Here is a 27,864-nt window from a genome sequence, read left to right on the forward strand (position 1 = left end):
CCCAGCTGCGTGAGTGACAGCTGGCTCTGCCTATCTAGAGGCAGAGCCAGCTGTACCCGCCCCCTCCCCGTCCGTTCGACCAGTCAGTGCTGGAGGATCGGAGCGGGGAGGGGGGAATCCAGCCCCTCCCCTGTCACGGCAGAGAGCTGTGACAAGATCGAGAAGTGAGCGTGCGCCGGTATGTGTTCGCTCGCCTCCCGATCTACTGAGCCGACCTGTGACAGTCTCATTGTCACAGGTCGGCTAGAACTATGAGGTGAGTGGAAATCACTCACCTCATAGTTCTCCTTTTAACTACTAACAAAAATGTGCCTTATTTGTGTATCACTCGGCTGTAGCTCCTCAAATCATCTCTGAATTGGTGCTGACACTGTCCTTCCTTCTGGAGGGGGCTGCTTTTGTTTCCCCATGGTCCTTGTGTACCTGTCACCTCTGGACATAATAGTTCTATACTTGAGAAATCTATAACGGTGCAGAAACTGAAAGGTGCCTGTAATGTAATGTTATCAGGTGCCATACCAATCTAGACTTTCTTAACCACACAAAAACGATGAGACATTTTGGTTGTATACTTTTTATCTCTTCCTTTCAGTAGACCAATATTCCAGAGGTCTTGTCTGTTCTTTTTGTTAGAGAGGGTTTTACAGACGAGGTGTAGGGATCTGCATTCATTATACTGTACATTTGTTGATTTTTATTGTTCTTATTATTTTAGAGTGATCCTTAATCGTGATTATTCACTTTTCTGCTGATTTAGATCTCAAAATGCTTGCTGGAATGGAAGACCTGCTCCTGTTACCCAGAGAGGTGGTAAAAGATATGGGTACGCACAATATTCTTTTCTGCTCACAATTCAGGGCATTGCATATTTTCGGAGACCCATTGAGGGGGATTCGTCAAAACTGGAGCAGACAAAATCTGGAGCAGATATGGAGCAGACAACCAATCAGCTTCTTTGTCTCATTTTCAAATCTTACCTGAGCAAGCTGAGGAGAGATGCTGATTGGTTGTCATGGGCAACTGCTCCAGATTCTGTCTGCTCCAGTTTTTATAAATTTCCCTCAGTGAGGGGCTTTATCAAATCTGGGGCAGTTGTGCACGGCAACCAATCAACTTCTCTCTTTCATTTTCAAAACTTAACTGAACAAACTGAAGAGAGAAGCGGATTGGTAGCCATGGGCAACTGCTCCAGATTTGTCTGCTCCAGTTTTGATAAATTCCCCCCATTGTACGTAAAGTGTCAGTGACCCCCAACATTTATTTACATTAACAGCATGTTATTGCTTCTTAACCCCTTCGTGACTGACGACGTACAGTGTACGTCGCCAGCATCGGGGCTGTTTAAACAGACTCCCAGATGGGCGGCTTAAAACTATTTTCTCTACCTGTGTGCTCAGCCTTTCCTGTATTCTTTTGCTAGTAAATTCCTCATTGATCCCGCCTTTTCCCTAGACTTCCCTATTCTAAGTGGCTGTTGCAGCTGATCCTCTGTCTTCTGCATTGCCACTCTCGGTATGCATGCTTTGCTTTTCCCGTGTTCTGAAGCTGTTTACTTCCTCACTTTGTATCTGCTTGCAGGGCGGCTGCAGCAGGTTGATTGACAGTGCCTCCTTTTTCCCTGCCTGCCACTTCATGTAACAGTCTTCCTGTTGTGGAAGTTCACAGGGTTTCCTACAGATGCAGACTCCCAGGGTGTGACAGGAGCTGTCACTCTGCAGAAACTCCACCTTAACTAGTCTAAACATTGTGAACATTTACAGTAATGCCTTGGTTTACGAGCATAATTCGTTCATAATGGAGCATAATGCTTGTAGTCGAAAGTGCTTGTATATTAAAGCGAATTTCCCCATAGGAAAGAATGGAAATTCAGATGATTCGTTCCACAACCCAAAAATATTCATATAAAAATGATTATAATACTGTAATATAATTCTGTACAAAATATAAAGAAAAATAAGCCGATTACAGGTACCTTCGTGGCTGGTGTGACGGGGACAAGAGAGAGGAGGATTATTGTGTAGGACGACTTTCACTATCGCTAACGGAATCACTGCTATCTCAATGGAATGATTTTCATTTTGTCAAACCTTAACAAGGAATCTATCCAATGTGACATTGCATTGTCGTTAAACAGACTCATCGCTCGCACTGCTTCAGCCTTATTCGGGTGGTGCTTTTCTACAAAATGTTGCTCTTATTGCAAGACATTGCTTGTATATCAAGGCAACATTTTTCTGAAATGTTTGCTTGTCTTGCAAAACAAGTTACTTGTAAACCAAGGTATTACTGTATTTAATTATATAATAATGGTCAGGTACAATACAATTGAACAGAAATGATCTTGCTTGTTATCAGATTGAACATTGTTTGAATCGCAGTGTAAATTCTGTGTTCTGTTTTGTAGCTAAAGATGTAACGTACATCTGTCCATTTACTGGAGCCATCCGGGGGAGTTTCACAGTTACAAACTACAGACTGTACTTTAAAAGTTTGGAGCGGGTAAGACCATTTAGTGAAGTCACTTTGGTTTAGTTGGTTTTATACCCATTGATATTTTCCACGTTCAGCTGATATCTTTAATATTATGTTTAGCTTTAAAGTCCAGTTCTACTTAGAATGGATAAGGAAAGCTTTGTGTGGGCAGTGTTGGTTGATTGACCTGCTGACTTCTTATATCTCTGAGACTCTAGGGGTAAGATTCCTTCAGTAATATGTCTCTGTCCCTCAAGGCCATGCTGCATATCTTGAAGAGTTGAGCTGGATTCACACCAAACGTATTGGGGCAGCTCTGGGCGTTTTTCCATTTGAACATGAACGAGTGCAATTTTGACATAACAGAAACAAGCTACTTCCATTCCCATTCTCATACAATTGTTTGAGGAGTATGACTGCCTCTCAAACCTGAAAATGTGAACTTGAGTAAACATCCATGTCCCTTGTCAGTCACTTTGTCCTTTATAGGAGAACTATTATTTTCAGTGGTCTGTGTCCCTCATTAAAGTGACATTAAACCCTCAGATGTTTTAACATAAACCAATACTGTAATGTGTGCCTTACTGTAATCCATGGTTGTTTCTCTTCTATTTGCTGCTCTTCCTTTTAAATCCTCATGTCTTCTCATGCTGGGGGAGAACTTCCCTTTGCAGCTGAGTGCCTCTTCCTGTAGTGCTGGCTCAGGTTGCAAACCTGCACACAGACACCATGTAGCCATTTCAGAGACAAGGCAGTCTGCTGCAAAACAGAAGTTATGCCCAGCATGAGAACAGATACAGATTTAAAAGGAAGAGCAGCAAAGAGAAGGGAAACAACCATGGATTACAGTAAGGCACACATTACAGTATTGTTTTATGTTAAAAAATCTGAGGGTTTAATGTCACTTTAAGTTCTTAGGGATCAACCTTCCTCACGACCTGCGACACCTTCACCAAGGGAGGGCTGGGTGTACCCAACATAACAAAATACTAGCAAGCCTGTCATCTTATATGGATTGTGGACTGGAATGTTCATTGGGGACTAAAGCCTGGGTCCAATTGCAGCAGGCCTGGTCTAGGCACCAGATCTTGGTTCTTCCATAGATAGATTGCAGGTATTAGCACCAGTGTTACCACATCCCTTGATAGGATTGTCTTTAAGGGTTTTTTATGCAGCACGCCGAAAGTATAAACTTTCCACAGTATCGGCCCCCTCACACCCTCTGTCCTTCTGCGGACCAAGTTGTTTTTAAAACATGGGAGTTTTCGAGACCCCTTGGACTTAGCAACAAATACATACACTGGTGAACGTACTTACAAGTGAAACACATTCTGACACGCTCCTTGAATTCGGAGGAGTTTGAAACATGTGACTATCTTTGCGTTGGTGGTTTTGGGTAAAAGGGGATCCAGACAACTCATCTCGTACAATATGTTGCCTGATCTGGACCTTGGCCTCTTTTAGATCCCTAGTATCATCTTTCCTCTCCAAGAAGCTGCAATCTGCGCTCCCATAGCTTCTCCCCTGACATCTACAGCCGGGTAATGACAGCTGAAGGACCGGAAGTGATGCTGGTCCTGGACCCACAGTAGGGGCAGCAAAGCTGCGGGTGTCAGGCGGAGAGGTCGCGCACTACACCGGCCCGTGGACCGATGTGGCGGCAGCTTAGCCTCCAGAATCAATTCCAGTGTCAAGGCGACAGTTGGAGTCCCGGCTATAGCAGAGTCTGTGTAAGGCCCCATTCACACTCCGCGATATGCAAATCGCGCGTTTTGCATTTTGCGCGATATCGCGAGATTTGCCGCGCGATATCGCGCAAATGCTTGCATTGAAAGCATTTGAATCGCGCCAAAATCCGCTCCAAAAAGGGTCCTGCTGTAGCGACACACGACCCGCGACAGCAGGACCCTTTGCCCCATTGAGAAGCATTGGAGAGCGATATCGCGCGGTAATTTGCTGCGATATCGCGGGAATTACCGCGCGATAAATCGCTCAATGTGAACGGGGCCTTAAGTTGCCTGCTGCCTGCGACGTATGACATAAAAACATGTATACCCGGCTTAAGGTTATGCGATCTGGTTAGACGCAGCCCCTCACAAGGACTGTTAATAGTTCATAACTAATGATGGTTCTAGAGTCCTCAAATATTATATTATCTTTGTGGCAGGAGCATCGCTTGATATTGGATGCCCCTTTGGGAATCATAAGCCGAATTGAAAAAATTGGAGGAGCTGCAAGTCGAGGAGAAAATTCACATGGGATAGACATTGTATGCAAGGTAAAACATGTGGTCTGGAAGTACTACTTGCTTTGTGTTTTGATGTTCTTATCAAATATAATGTTATTTATCAAATGAATAATTGTATTACTGCTGATTTTCCAGGATATGCGAAACTTGAGATTTGCCTACAAGCAAGATGGACACACTCGGAAAACTGTGTTTGAGAGCCTTGTGTCGTATGCTTTCCCATTGAATAACAATTTGGTATGATCTATCAGGGGTTGGAAAGTGCTGTATATACAATTGAGAAGGTATGACATCCCTTTGTGGCCAGCAGAGATGATGTCCTGGATCCTTGCAAGATAGCAGCGAGTCAGACTTGTGACAGTGATCACATGATAAGGAGCCATTCTGTTTGGTTCCCAAATAATGGTCGGAATCAAAGCTGCTGTCATTGACTGTCGGGTTTGGCAGCTAGCAGGTGCCAACTGTCAATTTTAGGATGTTTTTTTAACATATCCTCAGTGTGGAGCAACGTCAGTATACAGATTAAAGGCAGGATGGGGTTACAGTAACCAAACTATATGAAGTTTAAAGACAAAGGCCTTTATTTATGTTGTGTAAGATGATAAACCGGAAAATTGTATACTTACCTATCGGTAATTTTCCTTTCCTGACGCCAATACATGGCAGCATACAATGGGTATGGCTCTGCCCCCATTGTATGCTGCCATGTATTGGTGTCAGGAAAAGGTGGTTGTGTTGTCAGAAAGGATGACTGTAACTGCATTACATTGACAAACTGGAGGCTTTTCAAAATACAAAGACCTGTTAATACTTTCTGTGACATAATGCAATCAATAGGTAAAACATCTTCCCCAATTCTCATTCATACCTGTTGCACTTTTCCAAAAAAACAAATAGACATTAAAAGGGAAATAAGCCAAAACATTTCAAGGGTCTTGCACCCCTTTCATCGGGGCTACAGAAGTGGAAAAAACATTTTCTTAAAATCCCAAATGTCTCAAGTATACAATATACACGTCAACTCCAAAACGCATTGACTGATTTTGAAGTAAAAGTTGTATTGCACAAAATCCTCACCGCTCCGATTCTGCAGCCCAGCTCAAGCTGTATTTCCCCCGCAGGTGCAGTTTGTAAAGTGCGTGCTCACCATGCATGAATGGAGACAAGAGAATAACCGCACTCTGCAAGATACAAGCAATGAATCCTGTGTTTATTAAGTACATCACGGCAAGCTCCCGGACCAAACTCCTCTCACATGTTTCACCACTCTGAGTAAGCCACATTGGTGAAACATGTGAGATGAGTTTGTTTTTTGGTCTGGGGAGCTTGCTGTGATGTACACTTGATCTTTGCATCAATAAACACAGGATTCATTGCTTGTATCTTGCGGAGTGTAGTTATTCTCTGGTTTCCGTTGCAAAAGTTGCTTGAAAATGTATCGCCAATTTCGCGTTCCGGTCCGGTGCAGTCAGAACAAATAGTGCATGCAGCATCTTTTCTGACTGCACCGGAACGCAGGCACTGATATTTGTTTTTTGTTTTTTTTTGTTTTACACCTAACCAGAACTGCAAAGAGTTAATAAATGTATTCCCTGGAGTTGTTCTTTAAAGAACTCGTCTAAAATATTATTAACCCTTGCAGTGTAGGGGTAGTCCTGCTGCAAGGGCTAATATCTTTGCACACAGTAGTTCTTTAAGAATATAATACATGTAATGTGACAAATGGCGTCCCCAGTACTAGTCCAATGAATGTTTTTTAACATTTGTTGACATGCATTGATCTCACTGATACTTGTTTTGACTCCTGGCAAAACCCCGACAACTTCAATCCTTTTATCAAAGACAAAAGGGATTTGGCTTTAGCTGGAGTCGGTTTTTAAAAGGTCCAGTTTTGCAGTTGAAAAAAAGCATTTTATTTATTTAATGTGTCACCATTATTGCTGCTTATGTAACCCAGGAAAACCCAAATGGCATAACGTCTGGGATGAAATCTCTTTTGTTGTAGTTTTTTTTTTTTTTTTGTATTTTAGTAATTACAGACTTGTTTAGAGTAACATATTGTCTGTCTTCCTCAGCGTTTGTTTGCCTTTGAATACAAAGAAGCTTTTGTGGAAAATGGCTGGAAGGTGTATGACCCTATACTAGAGTACAGAAGACAGGTGCGTAGCATACACATAGTTCACAATACTTTGAGTATACCTCCTGATGTTCAATAATATGTACAGTAATATATGACTGCAGTGACTGAACACAATTCTAAAGCTGACTATACACCGCTCCTATATTGGCCAATTCCTGCTGAATTGGTTAAAGTAGTATTAAAGTCTTGGGGGTTTTTTTTTTTACATATATCTACTGCTAGCAAGCATTAGATATATGCAAAAACATGTAAAACAATAAAAGTAACCAAATATGTAAATAATTACCTGTGTTTCTGCCGCTCGCTCCCGGCTATAGAAATTGCCTTCTTGAACGGCCGTGCAGGAGGATGTGTGCAGGCATATGGGCAGTGGAGATCACCGGCGGGGAGAAGAGGAGAGGCTCGCTGTAAGTGAGTGCACGCAGCCGGTAGCGTGCACGTTGGACAGACTCCATGTGACAGGAAGACGCAGCAGTCGGCGCTGGATCAGAGACTGGCACCAGCGCTGGAGGGACTGCTGAAAACTACTGGAAGAAAGATGATGATCGGATCAAAAGGCATCACTTAAGGTAAGTCCTTACACAGCATGGGGGGAGGGTTTAATGTAACTTTAAAATTCGAGTCGCGAATGGCTTTTTCAGCACCACCGGGCTCAACAAAAGTTACTGTTCGGGTATTGAAGCAGTCGTGGATGCTGCAGCAGTCTAAACACAATAGCTGCCAGGGGAGATTATTCCATCCACACTATTTAGCATAGATGGAGCATTCAAGTCATTTTCTCTCATAAAGCCCACGGGCTGACGAGTGAAACTCTATATGTATATGACCACCTTAACAGCCTAATTTTCACCAGCTATCAGTAGGTAGGCAATGACACTGGTGATCCCAAAGTACACAACACCCAGGCTACACTGCTTTCCATTGTGCTTCGCTGAGTTGCTGTCAATCACTGTCACACAAGGACAGGGGGACACTGAAAGGATCACTATATTGAAAAATACTTTATTCTGTAACCATAAGGGGTTAATACCTATAACAATATTCCTTCATTTTTATTTTTTTTCATGCCTTAATTTATAATTGTCTGTCTATATATTTACATGCAGACCAAGCTGTCCTGCAAAAGTTTTAATTGCAGGGATTAGGAATAACCATACAGCACTGACTGGGGTGCTTACAAAGATCGGCTGTCATTGATTTGATATAAAACCTTTTTTTCCATATAATAAATAAAAAGCTATTGCTATAAATACTTAAAGGAGAACTATAAGATGAGTGATTTCCACTCACCTCATAGTTCTAGCCGACCTGTGACAATAAGACTGTCACATAAGAAGTGTTATCTAGAGTTAGCCTTCAATTTGTGTGTCATTTACTTAGTTATATCAAGTGACACTAAACTTAGGAGTTAAATCTTAAAAATGCATTCAAGTCCCTGAACTATTAACAACAATGTATCTTATTTGTGTATCACTCGGCTGTAGATCCTCCAATCATCTCTGAATTGGTGCTGACACTGTCCTTCCTTCTGGAGGGGGGCTACTTGTTCCCCATGGTCCATGTGTGTGTTGTAAAGTAGTCACCGCTCCAAGCTCACCCCCGTGATGGACTACAATCTCCTGTTTAGTTTACTACTTTGTATTGAGATTGTATTCCATCACTGGCATCGAGCCCGTTTAAACAGACTGCCGGGAGTCTGTTTGCATTTGTAAAGCCGACAGCTGGCTTTACAATAGAAGCGATTCCAGTGACTCAGCTGTCGCCAGATCGCTTCTACTGACTGGTAAACAGGGCCCCCCACACACACCTTGTAAGCCCCCCCATGTGATGGCAATTAAAGTAAAGGTAAAAAAAAAAAAAGTTTTAAAATTAATTTAAAAATGTTACAATAATGTAAAAAAAATGTTTAAATGTCCCCCGCCCTGCGAGCACGTGCGTCTTCAGGTAAACACGTGTCAAGTGTGCCTAGGTATGAAAACAATGATTGTGCTACACGTTTGGGTTTTGCCACGTACGCCAGAGTAAGGGCAATAATTCTAGGGCCAATATTTATGCGTATCTCTAAACTGATGACCTGTGGGAGCTTTTAAACCATCGTCTCTGGACTGTAATTTGTCGCAGTTTCATGGTAGCACACACTTTTTAACATGGGCGTGTTGGGTATCCATTTACTCCTTGTAACCTCATCTTTTATATTTTATAAAACAAATGGGTATTTTATTGTGTTTTGGGGCATTTAAGTGCATTTTACACCAGATTTTGTGGTTTGATAAGGAGTTGCGCTAATATCGTGCAACATAAAAATTTGCAACTGCTGCCATTTTATTCTATAGGGTCTTGGCTTTCAGAAAATATATAATGTTGGGGTTTTTTAAGTAATGTTTAGGCCTAAAATGTGGATCACAACATGGGTACAAAAAAATTTAAAAAAAGGCCTCGGCCGTGAAGGGGTTAAACCACAATGACTCAATGCAGGTTATCCGTTCAGGTGAATAGGTCCTTTCCCCCCCCCTAGTTTGTAATAAAACGTCAGTGTTCTGTTTTTCAGGGGGTACCTAATGAGAGTTGGAGAATTACAAGAATAAATGACCGTTACGATCTTTGTGACACCTATCCAGCGACTCTCGTTGTCCCAGTAACCATGTCTGATGATGAACTGAGGCGGGTGGCCGCATTCAGGGCGAATGGACGTTTACCAGTAAGTGCCTCACCTGGTTAAATACTGTGTACAGCCACTGAAGTGATATCCAAAATATCTGTGTTTGTTATTACTATCCTGTTTCTTCATTGGATAAAGGATTCACCATCTCAGCTGCAGAATTTCTACCATCTGGGGATTTGTTTACTGGAAACTGTCCTGGTGCAACTGTTTTCTGATTGGCTGTCTCAGCTAGCAGACAAAGAAGATGGCTGAGATGGACAATCATAAAACTAACCCTAAGGACATGAGTTCTGTCCATTGGAGAAGATATAAAAGCCTGCTCGTCTGAAAACCAGTGAAATTGCATCTGACTAGAATTATGTTTATTATAACTTTCCCACGAACGGTCCAATCAGATTTGCCTGTCAGTTTTTCAGGAGGATCCCATCGGAAGCCCAATGTAACTGTTTGGGTTAGGGATGCACCAATATATCAGCCGCCGAAACATATCGGCCGAAAATGGCACTTGTGGCTAAATGCCGAAAGTGGCATTTTTGTGCCGATACAGCGGCACATGCCTGCTTTCTTTCCTCCCCGCTGGGCGCTACTCTGTGTCCCAGCAGGGAAGAGAGAAAGTGTGGCGGGAGGAGAGCGCTGTGAGCGGCCGGTGTCTCTCCTCCCACACCGCTCAGCCTCCTATCACAGTCCGGCAGAGCGGTTTGGGGGCGGAGACAGCCTGCGCTGTCACATGAGGCTGAGCTCTCTTCCCTGAAAAATTGAGAGGGTTTACCCCTTGTGTGGCGCTTATCAGAGGTAGGGGGAAGATGCGGGGGGGAGAGTTCAGTACTTGGTGGGTACACCGGTTATCACTTGTAGTGTGTGTAGAACCTAAAAGTAAAGTTAAAAATATTTAATAAAAAATGAATTAATAAATATAAACAACTTAAAATTTTTAAATAAAAATAAAATATTTGAAAAAAATTTAAATAAAAAAACATTTTCGGTTTACATCTGATTCCCCATAGACCTAACAAGGGTCTCTACAGCTTATTGTTTTCTGAATGGACACAGGTGTCACCAGAGTGAATGGACACAGGTGTCACCAGAGTGAATGGACACAGGTGTCACCAGAGTGAATGGATACAGGTGTCACCAGAGTGACACCGGTTCCGTTCTGCGCCGATTAGCTGAGGATCCGTGCACAGGATCCCATGCTATTCAGGATGGACAGAAAATAAATAAGAAAAAGAGGCTTAAAAGTGAAGCTTTTCTCATAGTAACCAGTTTTTAGCTTCCAAATGAAACACAATAAGGCTGATTTACTAATGGACTTGAGAATGTTCACACAAACTTTTTCTCTTAGTTTTGACTCAGCTTCTGTTGTAACCCAATCTCCGCAGTCTCACTCTCTGAGCGGATCTCTTGATTGTGATTAACATATTCCTAATATGTGACCTTTGGGTATTGAACTCTGCTATATGGTACTTCTCAGTCTTTGGTGAGCTCTCTTAAACTGGACATACACTACTCGAATTTCGGCCAGTTCTCCAGGAACCAGCTGAAATTCACACAGTGGGTACCACTGTCAGCATCCTTTCGGGCCGGCATCCCTGGATCAGCTAATCGAAGGAGCTGGCCAAAAAATGTCGAGCAATTAGAATGCGCTGCCAATGAGCTGCCGTTCGGGTGTTCTGACAACGGCCACCTTTTGAGTGTCTCACCTCATTTAATGAGTTTGGATGGTCAGGCCACAATAACGCCAGCTACCTTACAGTCTTGACTATTGAGTGCTGTTTTAAACAGTTTTGCCTGAGGATACTCGGCACTAATGTCATCCGCGGAGGAGTGTTGCCCTTTCCGCCTTCCCACTGCTACTACTGGTGCTTTTAAGCAGATCATTGATAATCTGATCTCTAATTATTATTATTATTATACAGGATTTATATGGCGCCAACAGTTTGTGCAGCGCTTTACAATATAAGGAAGACATTACAATCACAATACAAATCAAGACAAGATGGTAAGGAGGGCCCGGCCCCTGAGGGCTTACAATCTAAAAGATAATTGTCTTCCATTGCCTGCCGAATGTGACTTAATCACCTCGGGCTGCTTATGGCCCAGTGGGTTTGTGAGTACGCAAGGCCTTGCCCCAATTTGAGCATCATTGTTTGCAGATAGCTGATGCGTCGTGGCTTTTAACCCCTTCATGACAGAGCTTGTTTTTAGTTTCTGTTCATAAATGACTGACACACTTTTGACATTTTTGCTGTGTGATTCTTCCACGGCAGTAATATACTTTCTTACAAAGTGCACCCACACATATTATATATTGTTTTTTAGAGGACAGATAGGGCTATATATTTATATCACATATGTGTGTCTAACGCCTCACTTAGGACAAATAAAATATAAAAAAAAGAGGAAAAAAACGTTAAAAAAAACACTTTTCCCAGTTTTGATTTGTAGTATTTTTTTTACAAAACCAGCACAGCTAAAAAAAAAATGCAATAAATACATTAATTTATTTGTCCCTTTATTTTTATTTTTTTTTAACAACGATCAGCAAACTGAAACATTCTTCTTTCAGGAATAGATACATTATGTGTCTATTGGTGAAAGAAAAAAAAAAGCCAGTATAGCTTGAGAGAGATGTCTCTCTCGATCTATACGAGCTGTCAGAATGCCGGCAAAAGCTTTTGCTGGCATGTGTGCCCGCTCTGCTTTGACTCTCAGACACCCGATATTAAGGTATCGGGTGTCTGAAAAAGGTTAACCCTTTCATTAATGAATGCCTCTGTAGTAAGGGCATCCATTAATGAATGGTAAAAGCTGATTCTCAGCGGTTAACAGCCCTCTAAAGCAGCAAATAACTTGTCACGTACAGTGTACGTGACGAGTCATTTGGTCCCTTTGTGGCTGGACGTACAGTGTACGTCTCCCGTCACGAAGGGGTTAAAAGACATCCAGAGGACAATCCAACTACAACCTGTGACTTTGTTCCTTACTCCCCTCATATTTAATAGGTACCATCACCTGTTATCTGGATCCTGGGACTCCCATTTTTATAGGATCAATCTTATCAGCAGCTTCTTTAGCTGAGCTGCCTGAGCCTGAAACCTGTACTGTGTCTTCTAGGCCTCTTGTATCCTCTTCTGAAAATGTGTCAGTCTGTGCACTATTAATGGAGCAATCTGCTGACAGAAACTCTGATCATACTTCCCTCCTTTTCATCCAGCCTTGTACAGGCACTGATTCTTTTGAATATTCTTCTAGTATGATTTTCTCTAGTAGGAATTTTCAGTGGCTGTTCCCCCCTCAGTTGGCTTGCTTTTGGACATCTCAGATTTCCAAAAATGACTAAATTCCTTATTTGTTCAATGGAAGTTGAGTAAAATGAGATTTGGATGTTGAAATCCATGGAGGGTCACAGGCCCCGCCCCCTGTGTTGTTGGCCTTTTGTACTGCCTGCTTACAACACGTCGGGGATATACAGGGGTTTGGTTAACATTTTTTTGGTTGCCAGTGTCCCAGCCTCCTGGAGGCAGCGGTATAACACAAATGTCTGAGAATTACAATTTTTCTGTAAAGTCCATGAACCCATTGCACTCGAAGCCGCTGTTTCCAAAATAATACGGGTTGGTGCTGCGGCTGTCGAAGGCTGGCAACCGTGATAAATAGCAAATTAAATATTTGGACACCGGCACTCCAATGGCAAATCAAATACGTCTGTTTATTGACGTATGAGCAGCATAACATGATACACTCAATGTGACCTTTCGGGGTCTCACAGGATCCCCTTCATCAGGCAGAACAAGTGATGACTTGCTATTGGAGTGCCGGTGTCCATATATTTCATTTACTATTTTTCTGTGCCCCTCAATGGACTTTTTATGGTAAATGTAAAACCCGTATTTTATACTTTGGTAAACCTGGTACCATGTTCTTGCACCCTTTCAAAGAAACACGTTTGTATCTGTCGCACTGTAACTCTGGCGCTGCACTGACCACAGTTCTTCTAGATCAGGGGTCAGCAACCTGCGGCTCCGGAGCCGCATGTGGCTCTTTCATCCCTCTGCTGCGGCTCCCTGTCCAGGGGTGGAACTACCGCCGGGGCCTGAGGCTGTGGGGGGGCCCAGTGAGGTCCGGTCCTGGGCACCCCCCCTGGTGGAATATGCAGCAGTGCAGGGCCCCGCACTGCCGACGGGCTATATAATGGGGAACATAATGTTGCCTATTATCATCTATTTCTCTGATTAAATGATTGGACTGGGCTGTGGTTCTATCGAAGTTTGTGACTAGGTTGGAATGTGTGACCGGTGACGTGGTGACACATTTCAATGTAATCCTGCCCAGTTTTTTGGTGGTGGAATGTGTGACCGCCAATAGGTCAAGCATTCCAATGCTTTCTCAGCTGTTCCAGGGCAGATCGGCATCGCAGATGGTATGCGCAGGAGAACCGATCTGCCCTGGAACAGCTGTTTTGTCCTGAAATGTCACTTTTCTCCGACTTTGAGTGGGGTGGAATGTGAGCTGAATCACTGAACTGTAAGGGGTTTTTTTTTTTTGTTTTTTTTTACAGGTCTTGTCTTGGATTCATCCAGAAAGTCAGGCTAGCATCATACGCTGCAGTCAGCCTACACCAGGAGTCAATGGGAAGAGATGTAAAGAAGATGAGAAGTACCTCCAGTCCGTCATGGATGCCAATGCGCAATCCCATAAAATCTTAATTTTTGATGCTAGGGCTAGTGCCAATGCTGTGGCCAATAAGGTATTATTATTCATTTACACACAAAGTTACCCTGCCTAAAATGCATGACTGGCACACTTCTATATCACAAATCCAAAATGATTAACAACAACAATCAATCAACAATCTTATGCTAGCCATACAGGAATGGATTTTGTATGCAATAGACCATTTAATCCATTCCCCTTTATCAATCACATTTCTTAAATGATCATTTTTTGTGCCACAAATTACCAGAATTAATATATTTACTTTCAGTGTCAAACGTTTATTAGCAAAATCATTCATTTTCAAACCTATGCAATTGCTTTTGACTTCAATTTGGTCCTAGAAAATAGTTTTTTTTTGTAGTTTGGCTCCTGTATACATGTAGCTTAGATATCGGGGTGGACAGTGTCCTGTGGAGGTTGTGTTTTGTTACACAGATGACTTCTGTACTCGCATGTAATCCACTGTCACGATCAACTGTTTCCTTTTTGGTGTTAAAGACTAAAGGAGGAGGATTTGAGAGTGAAGATGCATATCAGAACGCAGAGCTGATCTTTCTGGACATCCACAATATTCATGTAATGAGAGAATCTCTAAGGAAACTGAAGGAGATCTCCTATCCTATCATTCAGGAATCGCACTGGCTGTCTAATCTGGAGTCTACGCACTGGCTGGAGCACATTAAGGTAAGTTTTATATGCTATAGGCAACCTGTGAACATGTCTAAATGTCTGTAAGGGGCAGACCCTTTGGACCCATATTTTAGCTTCCCTATAGCATTAGTTAGCAATATTATTAATACCTTTTAAAGAAGAACTCCAGGAATTTTTTTTATTAACCCTTGCAGTGGGGCTACCCCCAACACTGCAAGGGTTAAGTGCTCGTTTGTGTCTAGGTGCTAAAATAAGAAAGATCTACTCACCCAAAGCTCCAAGCTGGCCAGTTGTCACGGCGCTCCCTCCAGCCTGTCCCCTCCTCCTCCGCACATTGGAATGTTCCTCAGTTTCCTCACATCTATGCACAGTATATAGATGTTGATGATTTATGGGATCTTAGACCGCTACAGAGGAGGGGGAGAGACATTGGAAGGACCGGTCTAAGAAGAAGCCGGCTCAGAGCATCGGGCGAGTATAACTTGTTAGGCTCCGGTCTAACAACAAGCTGGCTCCAAGGATTGGGTGAGTATAATTGTTACTTTTTAACCTAGACACAAACGAGCACTTAACCCTTGCAGTGTGGGGGTAGCCTCACTGCAAGGTTAATCAAAAAACATTTCTGGGGTTCTTCTTTATCTCTCCCCTGTGATCCTCCCCTACCACACCCTGCCCCACTTTGCTTTCCCGACCAATCTCTTTGGCTGTGGAAATGGCTTACCCAATGATTTATTCAACTGCACTAGCTCATGGCTTCTGTACTATAAATGTACCTAACCACCATTGGGACTTGTAAACCTGACAACTCTGCACTTAACTGTGGAAAATTCAGCTGAACAATGGATGCAATCAAGCCGAGGCCGTCACTGTTCAGGTATTTAGATGGGCACACGGGTGCTGGCTGCCTGAATACAATAGCTGGCAGGGGAGATCAAGCGTGGATGGAGGAATGTATTAGATTTCTCTTTTTCAGTTTGAGTTGAACAATAGAAATGTGTGCATGTATGGCTAGCCTTAAGGTGCCCATACACCTTGCGATTATTGTTCTAATTCCGAATAAATCCGGTTTTCGGACGATAATCGTCCAGTTGATGGGAAGTGAACGATCACAATTACTGAACAACTGGCCGAATTTCGTCTATCGGTTAGGCTAGAAAACTTTTTCGAATCGTACAAAAATCGATGGATTAGTGGCGTTTTCGTACTAAAAAAAATCGCAACATGAACACTACACATGCACAAACGAAAATCTATTCTGCCGATCGGCGTAATTCGGTGAGTTAGTATTGCTAATGACCGACAATTGAAATCCACATTGGTCTGTGCATGATGGGGCAGTCGTGTGGCAATCAGACGGTTCAATGACAGGACGAAAAAATCGTAGGATAATTGTAAGGTGTATGGCCAGCTTTAGGCACATACACCATTATATAGGAAATCTTCACTTTTTGGTGTTAGGTCCACTTTAAATTCCTGTCTTTCCTTTTAGGTAGTAAACTGCAAAGCAATAGCAGCAAGGTTTCATACAATCATCTGTACTAATTGAAGTTTATTACTCCACTCTTGTCATTGTAGTCCATCCTGGCCGGAGCCCTGCGGATAGCTGACAAAGTGGAATCTGGGAAGACCTCAGCGGTTGTTCACTGTAGCGATGGTTGGGACCGCACTGCACAGCTCACTTCTCTCGCCATGCTCATGCTGGACGGTTACTACCGCACCATTCGCGGCTTCGAAGTTCTGGTGGAGAAGGAATGGCTCAGCTTTGGCCACAGGTTCTATCTTGTAAGTTTGCGTCATTACTCGGGGTAAAATATATTTCTCTAATTACATGTTAAAATACACCAGCAATCCGTGACTGAGTCATCCCCACGCTTAGAAACCGGTTTGTCAAGCAAGACTCGGTAAGCCAAGGCAACGTGTTACTTCCTGTAAATTGGATATTGATATTTGTAAATATGTACCACAGGGCCCGTACCTGGACGTAAAATGTGTATAATGTTAGAGCGCTGTCAGTTGCTAGCTTACGATAATGAATGCTTAGAAAGGAATATATATATTTGGTTAAAGCCCAACTCTACCTTTTTGCTACAGTTAGTAAAAACCCAGTAGCGGCAAAAAAAATAGAAATTGAAACGGAACTCCGGGCAAACATTTTCTTAACCCTTGTAATGGGGCTATCCCGCACTGCAAGGGTTAAGTGCTCATTTGTGTCTAGGTGCAAAAGTAACAGTTATACTCACCCAATCCTTGGAGCCAGCTTGTTGTTAGACCGGAGCCTAACAACATCCAGGACCGGATCCTTGGTGCCAGCTTGTTGATAAACCGCTCCCTGGAGCCTCTAACAACATGAGTCATTACATTCTATACACTGTGTATAGGACGTGAGGACACTGAGGGGCATTCCATCACTGCAGAAGAGGGGGAAACAGGCCCGAAGGAGCGTTTTGACAGCTGGCTGACTCCTTGGTTTGGGTAGTATAACGTTTGTAGTTCTGCACCTAGAAACAAAGGAGCACTTAAAGATTGCAAGCGTTAAGAAAGACTTCTTCTTTAAAAAAGCTTTTGCAGATTTCACTGTAACCCATTTGCCGAGAGGCCAAGGTGTCCAGTCTGGGCTCATGGTACTCCTAGAGAGGACAGCACTCGCATGTCATTTTGGGATTGCCACTCAGTCCGGTAAGGAATGCCCTAGAAGAGGAAAGAAGCCATGACCAGAAGCCAGCAGGATTAAGGATATGTATGAGGTTATTTTTATTAAATAACAGGAGTGGGAGGTGGTCTGAACACAAAAGGTGGAGGGTGGTCTGTACGGGAAGGGCAGGGTTAGTGTCCATATTTGCTCATTAAATGTGCAGATTCTGACTTCAATTGGGCTTTAAACACTTAAAGGATGATGGCAGGTGGAAGGGAATCCCAGACAAGGCCGCAAACCGAGAGAACTTTAGGAGGCAAGAATGAGAAGAGGTGGTCAGAGAGGAAGAAAGGATGCACTAAAGCTGCCCATACACCTTACAATTTATCTGCAGGTTTTCTGTGGTCACATGGAAAAGGTGCAACAGATTCCTCCATCTACACTTAACTGTGTGGACGGAGTAATCTCCACCTGGGCCAATCTGTTGCACTTTTTCCATCTGACCACAGAAAATCTGCAGATAAATGTAAGGTGTATGGGCACCTTTACACCTGATGAAAGCCTTCTACTTTATCGGCCTTCTTCTCCAGCGGTGTCTATTTTCCCTGAGTGGTGGTGTGGATAATCAGAAGTTTACTTCAGTGGATTGGATGCACGGACTCTGATATTAAAGAGCACTTCATGAGACTGTTATTTAAAGCAAATGTCACAGTATTAATAGAGGAGTGTTTTTGGTTCAGTTGCAGTATAATCAGATTAGAATCCCATGTGTTATGTAGATTATTTTCACTGTCCTTTCAGAATGATCTCGGAGGAGTTCCTTACAGAATCTATTACTTTTTTTCCCTTTTCCAGTATTGATATTAGTTACCTTTAGAATCTTACAGACTTTTTTTTTGTTTTCTTTCCTCACTGAAGAGAGTTGGCCATGGTGACAAGAACCATGCGGATGCTGACAGGTCCCCGGTGTTCCTGCAGTTCATTGATTGTGTTTGGCAAATGACGAGGCAGGTGAGTTGTTATGCTCATATAGAAGGCTTGTTTCTACCGGACTTTAACCCCTTCGTGACTGACGACGTACAGTGTACGTCGCCAGCATCGGGGCTGTTTAAACAAACTCCCGGTGACTTTTGCCGACTGTCGGCTTTACAACAGAAGCGATCCTGGCGACTTACCTGTCACCAGATCGCTTCTGCGTCCCGAAGAAGGGGCCTCCCCCCACCCCCCGCCGGACACCCCCGCCGTGCTTCCCAGGCTCCGTTGCCCCTCCTACGGGTCCGGGACCGGCGATCTTGGTGTCCGCGGGGAGCTGGGGAGGAGGTCGACGAACTTCCGTTCATCGATCCCCTCCCCGTTCTATGGGACCGGGAGCGATGCAGATTGCATCACTTCCGGTCCCTGGGCTGTCAGTTCTGGGCTCCTGCAGCCCAGCTATAAGCTATTGAAGTGCGATCTGCACTTCAATAGCTTATTTCCAGTGTAAAGGTGACACTGGGGGTCTTTTGGACCCCCAGCATCACCTTAAAGAGTACCTGTCACCACCATCTGCTATCACATGGGGGGGCTTGTAAGCCCCCCCATGTGATAGCAGTCAAAGTAAAGAAAAAAAAAAAAAAGTTTTTTAAATTAAATTTAAATAAAATAAATCTAATAATAAAAAAAAAAAATTTAAAAGTCCCCCGCCCCCGCGAGCACGCGCGTCGCCACATAAACACGCGTCGGGTGCGCCTACGTATGAAAACGACGAACGCGCTACACATGTTGGGTATCGCCGCGCACGCCGGAGTGAGAGCAATAATTCTAGGGCCAGTATTTTGGGGTATCTCTAAATTGATGACCTGTGGGGGCTTTTAAAGCGTCTTCTATGGACTTTTTGGGGTACTGGGGTTTTTCGCCGTTTTACGGATGCACGCAATTTGTAACCTGGGCATGTTGGGTATCGTTTTACTCGTTGTAACCTCATCTTTTATATTTCATTAAAAAAATGGGTATTTTGTTGTGTTTTGGGGCATTTAATTAAATATTTCACTAAATATTGGGGTTTAATAAGGAGTTGCGCTAATATTGCGCAACATAAACATTTGCAACTACCACCATTTTATTCTATAGGGTCTTGGCATTCAGAAAATATATAATGTTGGGGGGTTTTAAGTAATTTTCAGGCCTAAAATGTGGAATATAACATGGGTACAAAAAATGAAAAAAAGGCCTCAGTCATGAAGGGGTTAAGCTCCGTTTTGGGGTTACATTTTTGGTTCAGGCTTTAGTGTTAGGCGATATATACAGGAAGCCAGCTCAGTTAAAGAATGTCAAGGTGTACATTATTTGTATGAATGTGGTACAGTAGAAAGTGACTTGGGTGCGATTTAAAGATGTTTAACAAGTGTCTGTGAAGGTTCTGATTTATCAGGTCACGGTACAGCTAGCAGTATTTAGTCACATACTACTGGACCTGTTCTTTTAAAGGATAATCAAGGCCTCGCTGTTTTTTGCATGTATCTACTCCTAACAAGCAGTAGATATATGCAAAAAAAAGTTACCAAATAGGTTTAAACTTACCTGTGTCTCCGCTGCGCTCCCGTCCGAAGATCTGAAGATTCTCGGGCGGCCACAAAGTATCATGGGGCGGACATATGCGCAGTAGAGATCTTCGGCCTGGAGAAGAGGAGAGACGCAGGGTAAGTCAATGCAGGCAGCCTGGCAGTGTGCTCCTGCGCAGACACTCTGGGACGCAGAATACACAGCAGTCAGCGGTGGATCAGAGACCGGCACCAGCGTTAGAGGGACTACTGAAAACTACAGGAAAGAAGAAGATGATCGGATCAAGAGGAATCATTAGACTTTAATGTCACTTTAATGTTAACCCCTTCGTGACTGACGACGTACAGTGTACGTCGCCAGCATCGGGGCTGTTTAAACAAGTTTTGTAGCTTTTGTAAGCCACTTCTTCTGTTCCAATGAGTGTCAGGAACATACCCAAGCATTATATCCACTCATTTAGCACAGACACTTTAAACCAATCACCATGGAACATGTAGATGTTCATTGTCCAAAAACAGGATGGGAGGTGGGAAAGTTGTAATACCATCTACCTTCCACATGTAATCTGTGAAATTAACACCTTTGCATACTTCTTGACACCAAACATGGGGTTATGCAAGAAGAAAATGGGGGTTCCATAACTTTCGCACCTCCCATTCTGTTCATGGACAATTTACATCTGCCGTTACACATTCCGTGGGGCTTGGACTCAGGTGCCTGTGCTACCTATGTGGATATAAATGCTGAGCTATCTTTCTGACACTCATTGGAACTGAAGAAGTGGCTTGGAGAGGCCATGACAAGTCCAGTTGAATGTGATGAACTACTGTTAGCTATGCTGCACAAGTAGCAAGAGCCCCATTTCTTCTATTTTAACACTTGGTCATGTCTTGGACATGTTTTGACTTTCTCCCTGTAGTAATTCATGCCGCTTCTATCCACAGTTTCCTCATGCGTTTGAATTTAATGAACACTTTCTGCTAACTATTCTGGATCACCTTTACAGCTGCTTGTTTGGAACCTTCCTGAGTGACAGTGAGCAGCAAAGACTACAAGAGGTAAATCCTCCAAGATTGAAGTTTTCTTTTTTATGCATTTCTCCTTTTACTTTGACTTGGTGATTCTGTCAGTAACACACTCCCTGTCCTAGCATGACACCACTCCTTCACCATACTGTATAAGGACAACAGAATCCAGACCACAATACTACCCCTCTCCCATTCTACATAAGGTAGAGGGGCACGGTTCTGGAAGTCCTCTGGTAGGGATACCTGAGAACATTGTAATTAACAGTCAGCAAGGCAGAGAGCACAGGAAGTTATCAGTTCACCAGATTTCTGGCAGAATCAACAGGTTTTTTTTAACTTATCAAGCCGATATAACAAAACATTTTCAGTGGTGTTTTTCACAGGCCAAAGGGGAGCAAATATTGACCTTTTGGCTGCCACCGATGTAAGGCTTACAGCGGAACACAACCACTTGCAGCTAGCCACGTCAGTAAGCCTTACGTTGGTGGCTTTCACCCTTCTGCCATAAGCTCGTGGTCACTTTAGCAACCATGAACTTGTATCAGAGGGGACCCTGTAAAATAATAGCGGTCATCAGCGGCTGACAAAAATTCCGTCTGTCCACCTCTGGCACCGCCGGCATCTCCCAGCTTCTCCTGCCTTCCCAGAGTCACCCCATGCTGGGATCTGTTACCCCGCTACCTCAGCCCATACAGGCGGGGGAGAGCAGCGGGGATCTGAGAAGAAAACGACAGCTGAAGCCGGTGAAGGAGGGAGTCATGACATTCAGGATGGCCGAGCGGGAGGAGAACAGAGAGCCGCCAGCTGTCAGATCCTGGCCGAGTGTCTCTGATCTGTGCGTGGCCGAGAGGGTCAGGATGGAGAGCGGGAGGATCAGTAAATATCTGTGATATTTACTGATCCTCTGTGTGCAGAACAAACACTGGAGTGACTGGAGTGATCAGCAATGTTTGTAAACAACTGGGGACACGTAGTACTTTATAGATCACATGCACCCCACTAATTAATACTTAAAGTACATGAATGCAGTTTTTATGGTTTAACTCCTGAGTTTAGTGTCACTTGAAGTTAAATTGTGAATCTCGGTTATTCCTCTTAACTTTCTTTTGTTTTGTCTGAATTTAGTCCGTGCCAGAAGAGACGGTCTCCTTGTGGTCTTACATCAATGGTCAACTTGAAGACTTTACTAATCCTCTGTTTGTGGATTACTCTGACCATGTCTTGTCCCCAGTGACCAGCACTAGGCACCTTCAGCTCTGGGCAGAATATTACGTAAGGTGGAACCCAAGGACTAAGCCACATGTATGTATCATTATTTTACAGTTGTACGCCAAAGTGTAGACAACTCTTGCCAAATGAGGTGATTAGATATAAATGCCTATTTCAGAACTAGACATACATTCTTGGGTTCAGAATAGAAAGGCGGTTTACTGATTAGATGAAACATTTGGAGGCTGTGCTTTCTACAAAGAGGTCGCTGCTAAATACTCACTATATGGGGGTGCCCAGACATACTACTACACATGCCACATGTTACATTTTATTTTTTCCAGGCTATTAAATAGACCAAATAGTAACTGCATTAAACTTTTTTAGTTTGGGTTGGTTTGCTGCATGTGTAAGTTTCGTTATCTCCATGTTCATTATTTCTTGGAAACTCCGGCAACTGACTACCTGACTATTTCCTGTAGGATGCTATCAACAGCCGCTGTAAGGATTTGCTTGCTAAGCGAGTGGAGCTGCAGAAGAAGTTGGAAGAGCTTCAGCAAGAGATGAGTAACCGATCTGTGTCCTCTGACCGAGTAGGATCTGTGCAGTCCGTCACCCAGACTGTCGTTTAACTCGTCCTATTCATTTGGGACCAACGCTCACCTTAAGTCTTAAGAGCCCCATGTGCTTATGGTGGTCAGGCTGCTGAGCATTGTCTGTAGGATCCTGTGCCCCAAAATAGTTCTATATGCACTGATTAGACTAAATGGAATTGCGGTGGGATTTATCGGCACAGTTTAACATGAAGGGTAGTGGGTTAGATCTTGCCATGATCATGCCAAGATTATTGTGTGCTTGATAATTTATTAGCTACTGACTTTTTTGGAAATAACTTGCTGTTTTATTTTTAAATATGAACTGTTTGGTACGATAGCTCATCATATATGTTACATCCTGACTATACAATCTCCTTTAGATTTACCAAAAGCATGATATATGAGCACCTACCTAAACTATTCAATCAACTTGTATCCAGTCAGGCAGGCCCTTGCACTACATAGTTGGTAGATCTAAAGGAGATTCTACAGTCACCTTGTTACATGTGGTGAGCTTTGTAGTCCACAGCTCTCACTGACTGATATTTCAAAATGCTCTAAAATACTTAAAGTATATCTAAAGCCACCGCTTTTTTTATTGGATAGAGTTGTGAGGGGTTGGAACTTTTGTCAGATTTATAATGCCCTCTGCGCCCCCCGCTGGGGATGCTCACCCTCCCTTTTTGTTCGGGTAACCATTGTCCGTGGGACTGAAATTAAGGGAAGATCCACAGGTGTCTTCCAGTGGGGACACTTGTTCTGGGGACAATGGTCTCACTTTCTATTGTGTCCCTGGAAGGGAAATCTTCCCTACAAAACAAAAAAACCTAAGCAGTTTTAACTCCATCAAAAGCTAAGGAGAAAATCTGACTTTGGATACATTTTACACCGGGGTTGCCAAACTCCAACCCTCCAGCTGTGGTGGAGCTACAAATCCCATGAGACACTGCAAGATTCTCACAGCCACTGACATGACTCCGAGAGAGAGAGAGAAATGCATCATGGGATTTGTAGTTTCACCACAGCTGGAGGGACGGGGTTTGGCTACCCCTGCTTTAGACTTTCACCGATCAGTGATGCAGATCTCCTTGAACTCCTATCAGCCACTTCTTGTCTACATGCATTAGTTTATTCCAGCATCAGCTGCACTTCAGTGTTTTGGACTGGCTACCTGAAAGTGGTGTACCATGCCTGCGCAATGTGTGTCGTCACACCTGTGGCAGGGTGACAACAGAGAAGTAAAGTTGGAAGATGAGAACAGAATGTTGCCAACCTATAACGAGAAGTGACAGCATCACTAGGTTTTTAAATTATATTTAAAACAACTTTGAAATGACACTAACATGTTAACGCTTATATGAGATTTTAATAACTGGGTTTAAATCTGCTTTTTACCATTATTGCATGTATCTGACATGAACGGAATGATGTAGGAGGTGGATGGCCTGGTGGGGCCTTTGTTGCAACCACTTTACTGTGAGGAGCTTAGATGCCTGTGCTGGTTTCTGTTCCTTACCTTTGCTGCTTCTTCTAACTATGCCATTCTGTCTACAGTGATAATGTGCTGAGACTTCCACCACATCCATATGTTAAAGTGCAACTACACCCTCTTATCCTTTACAGACAAGGAAGGTGCCATCTTAGCCTCTATTTAGATTGCAGGTGCCATGATGGTGCTACACATATGACACCAGCCATTTGAGGGCTTACAAGTTCTGTTGAGGGCTGAAATAAGCCCACTGGCAACCTTGCCATGCCATAAGCTGGCCATACACCTATAGATTCTCCATCGGAAATTTTTGTTGCCGCCAAAAACCCTTGTTCGATTATAGCTCAAATAGGCCATCAAGCACAGACCAATGTGTTTTCCATAATTCTTCGTTAGCAATTCTAACTCACCGAATTTTATCAATTGACAGAATGGATTTTCGTTTGCGCATGTGCGCTGTTCTTGCTGAGATATTCTTTTTGCTACATGAACGCCTCTTATTTTTCGATTTTTGACACAATTAGCAAAAAGTTTTCCAGCCTGACCGATCGTCAAAATTCGGGTAGGAGTACAGTAAATAAAATCGTTGGTGGTCCCATCAACTGACCGATATCGTTAGAAAGACCATTGGTGGATTATTTCCAAACGAAAATCGATATATATGGGCACCTTAAGAAGTATCTGTTTTGGGACCGTTACATTGGTGGATCAAGATTCACTTTAAACTGGACTGGAATATAGTGGCACTGAGGACTTAATGCTCAAAGGTACTTTATTGGTCACCTTGCATGGGGTCACTTACAAGTAATACTGAAGCCTTCATTTTAGCACTAACTATCACAACAGCAATAATTGTTCAGCACTGCTGCTCCTTACATATTGTGTATGGGTTAAGGGAGCTTTATCTTTAATTGCCTTGACATGTCTTTTATTACTACAGGATTTTAACTACTTGAATTCTAAGTTTGTAGTTACCAAACTGTTTGCTTGTTTTCTGTGTGTTTAAATTATTTTTGTTGTAATTGTAAAGAAAGGATACAACTCTAAAGGTCAACTTATTCCATAAACTAGCAGGTTTATTCACTAACGGGTGAAGAGTTTGGAGAAGGCAGGAGAAGTGAACAATCTAGGAGAACATCGCTGAACTGGAAAGTGAGCTGAATTGGAGAATTTTTCCAAATCCGCTATGTTGTCCTAGACCAGTGGTGGCGAACCTTGGCACTCCAGCTGTTTTGGAACTACGAGTCCCATGAGACATTGCAAGGCTCTGACAGCCACAGACATAACTCCCAGAGGCAGATGCATGTTGGGATTTGTAGTTTTGGCACAGCTGGAGTGCCAAGGTTCGCCACCACTGTCCTAGACTGTTCCCTTCTCCTGCCTTCTCCAAACTCTTCACCCTTTTGTGAATAAACCTGTAAAATGTCAGTTCTAAATGATTGCTGGCAAGTTAAATCAAATGCAGGTTTCCTATGAACTATATGGCCAAAGGTTTGTGGGCACCTGACCATCACACCTATGTGAGCTTGGTAAACATCCCAAACCAAAATGAATTACCATAGAAATAAACCCATTTCCCTTGGTGCGTGTAGCATCCTCCACTCTTGGAAGGCTTTCCATAGGAGTTGGTAGTGTATCTTTGGGAATTGGTGCCCATTCAAAAGACTATTTGTAAAGTCAGGTACTGATGTCGGACGAGAAGACCCGGCAAGCGCGCAGGTCCATCCCAATGGTGGCCAATAGAATTGAGGTCAGGGCTCTTTGCAGAAATTCCTCCATCCCAAACCATATCTATATAGAACTGGACTTGACAACAGCGACACAAACATGATGGAACTGAAAAGGACCTTCCTCAGACTGTTACCACAAGGTTGGACATGCACAATTATCTAAAATGTCTTTGTATGCTGTAACATTAACAGTAGCCTTCAATGGAGCACCTGAACTCTAAAGGTGGCCATACACTCTACAACCATCGCAAGACTTTAGTCTTGCGATGGTTGTACAGGGATTAAAAAAACGTACGATCTGCCTATCTTGGACAGGCAGATCGGACTCTCGATCATCGCAAGCCCGCCCCCCTGAGGGGCGGGCTTCCGATGACCGCAATGCTGAACGGCCCGTTCGGCATTTGTCTTCCGAGCACCGTTCTAACCAGCTGAGAATCGTACGATTCCCGGCTGGTTTTCGAACATGCTGGTTCGATGGAAGACGTGCGACCGTACAGTAGAAACGGTCGCACGTGTCCGTTCACACTGCTCGATTATCGTACGAAAAACCGATCGCATACGATTATCGTACGATAATCGTGCAGTGTATGGGCACCTTTAGACACCTGATCACTTAAAGCGATCGGGTGTTTGAAAAAGCTTAAAACTTTAACCACTTGAAGTCCGCGGTGTTAAACCCCCTTCCTGTCCAGGACATTTTTCAGTCTTCAGCGCTGCGGTTCTTTGACATTTGTTCAGTCATGCAACGCTGTACTGAAATTCATTTTATACCATATTTTGGGGACAGATAGAGCTTTATTTTAGTTGTATTTAATCACCACTGGGGTTTTTATTTTTTACTATATTAAGGAAAAATTACCGGAAAAATGTTTTTCCCCCTATATTATAAAACATTTATTATTACCCAATTTTTTGCTAAAATATAAAAGACGGGGCCACGTCGGGTAAAAAGACACCAAACATGTCAAGCCTCAAAATTGCGTGCGCGTGCGAAACCTCAAAAGGCTACAATAGCCAAAATTGGCCATAGGTGACGCTTTAAAAGCTTTTACCGCTTATCAGTTTAGTGTTATCAGTGATTGCTGGCTCTAAAATTATTGCGCTCACTCCGACGTTCGCTGCGATATGTAACATGTGAAGCGCAATTGTCGTTTTCTCGCGCTGGCGCATCGAAACGTATTTACGTTTATATGTGCGTAAATGCGGGGGTGGGGCTTTTTAAAACTTTTTTTTTTATATGTGACTTTTATTTTATTTTTTTACACTTATTGTCATTGCTATTACATAGGGGAATAACAATCCCCCTATATAATAGCAAAGGCACACTGACGGGTCCTCTTTATGGAGACATTAGGGGTCTCGAAGACCCCTAATGTTACCTGGGGACCCCCAAAGTAGCTGATGAAGCAGAGATCTTCATCAGCGTCTTCTCACTGGCTATAGCAGCCAGATGACTGACAGGTGAATGCGGAAGTGATGTATTACACATCACTTCCACATTCACAGTACGGAGGGTAATCAGCTAGGAGGAAAATGCTGATCTCCCTCCCAACTTACCTCCTGACACCCTCCCGAGCCGGTCCCTGGCCACAGATGGGGTAGCGGATCCCGGGATTGAAGGTGAGGCATTGCAGGAGGGGGAGCTCAGCGGTTACCAGCATTGCAGAGCCGCAAATGTGTACGTGGCCAGTCAATTGGGCACTTTGTGTACGTCTCCCATCACAAAGGGGTTAATGGGGATTTCTACTAG

General features: G+C 43.3%; 1 protein-coding gene across 1 annotated transcript in view; it reads left to right on the plus strand.

Moving 5' to 3' along the window:
* Positions 1-23,226, plus strand: part of MTMR2 (myotubularin related protein 2) — a 26,945-nt gene extending 3,719 nt beyond the window's left edge. Inside the window, exons 2-14 of the mRNA XM_018552944.1 lie at positions 758-823; positions 2,405-2,499; positions 4,640-4,750; positions 4,856-4,957; positions 6,796-6,879; positions 9,409-9,558; positions 14,081-14,269; positions 14,737-14,922; positions 16,465-16,671; positions 18,440-18,532; positions 21,007-21,120; positions 22,216-22,392; positions 22,782-23,226. Of these exons, the coding sequence (XP_018408446.1) occupies positions 766-823; positions 2,405-2,499; positions 4,640-4,750; positions 4,856-4,957; positions 6,796-6,879; positions 9,409-9,558; positions 14,081-14,269; positions 14,737-14,922; positions 16,465-16,671; positions 18,440-18,532; positions 21,007-21,120; positions 22,216-22,392; positions 22,782-22,931 (1,716 nt within the window). The 5' untranslated portion in view covers positions 758-765 and the 3' untranslated portion in view covers positions 22,932-23,226. The remainder of the gene's footprint in view (positions 1-757; positions 824-2,404; positions 2,500-4,639; positions 4,751-4,855; positions 4,958-6,795; positions 6,880-9,408; positions 9,559-14,080; positions 14,270-14,736; positions 14,923-16,464; positions 16,672-18,439; positions 18,533-21,006; positions 21,121-22,215; positions 22,393-22,781) is intronic.
* Positions 23,227-27,864: the final 4,638 nt, after the last annotated feature.

The sequence above is a fragment of the Nanorana parkeri genome, unplaced genomic scaffold, assembly GCF_000935625.1.
Source record: "Nanorana parkeri isolate BGI_ZX_2015 unplaced genomic scaffold, ASM93562v1 scaffold102, whole genome shotgun sequence".
Classification (NCBI taxonomy): Eukaryota; Metazoa; Chordata; class Amphibia; order Anura; family Dicroglossidae; genus Nanorana; species Nanorana parkeri.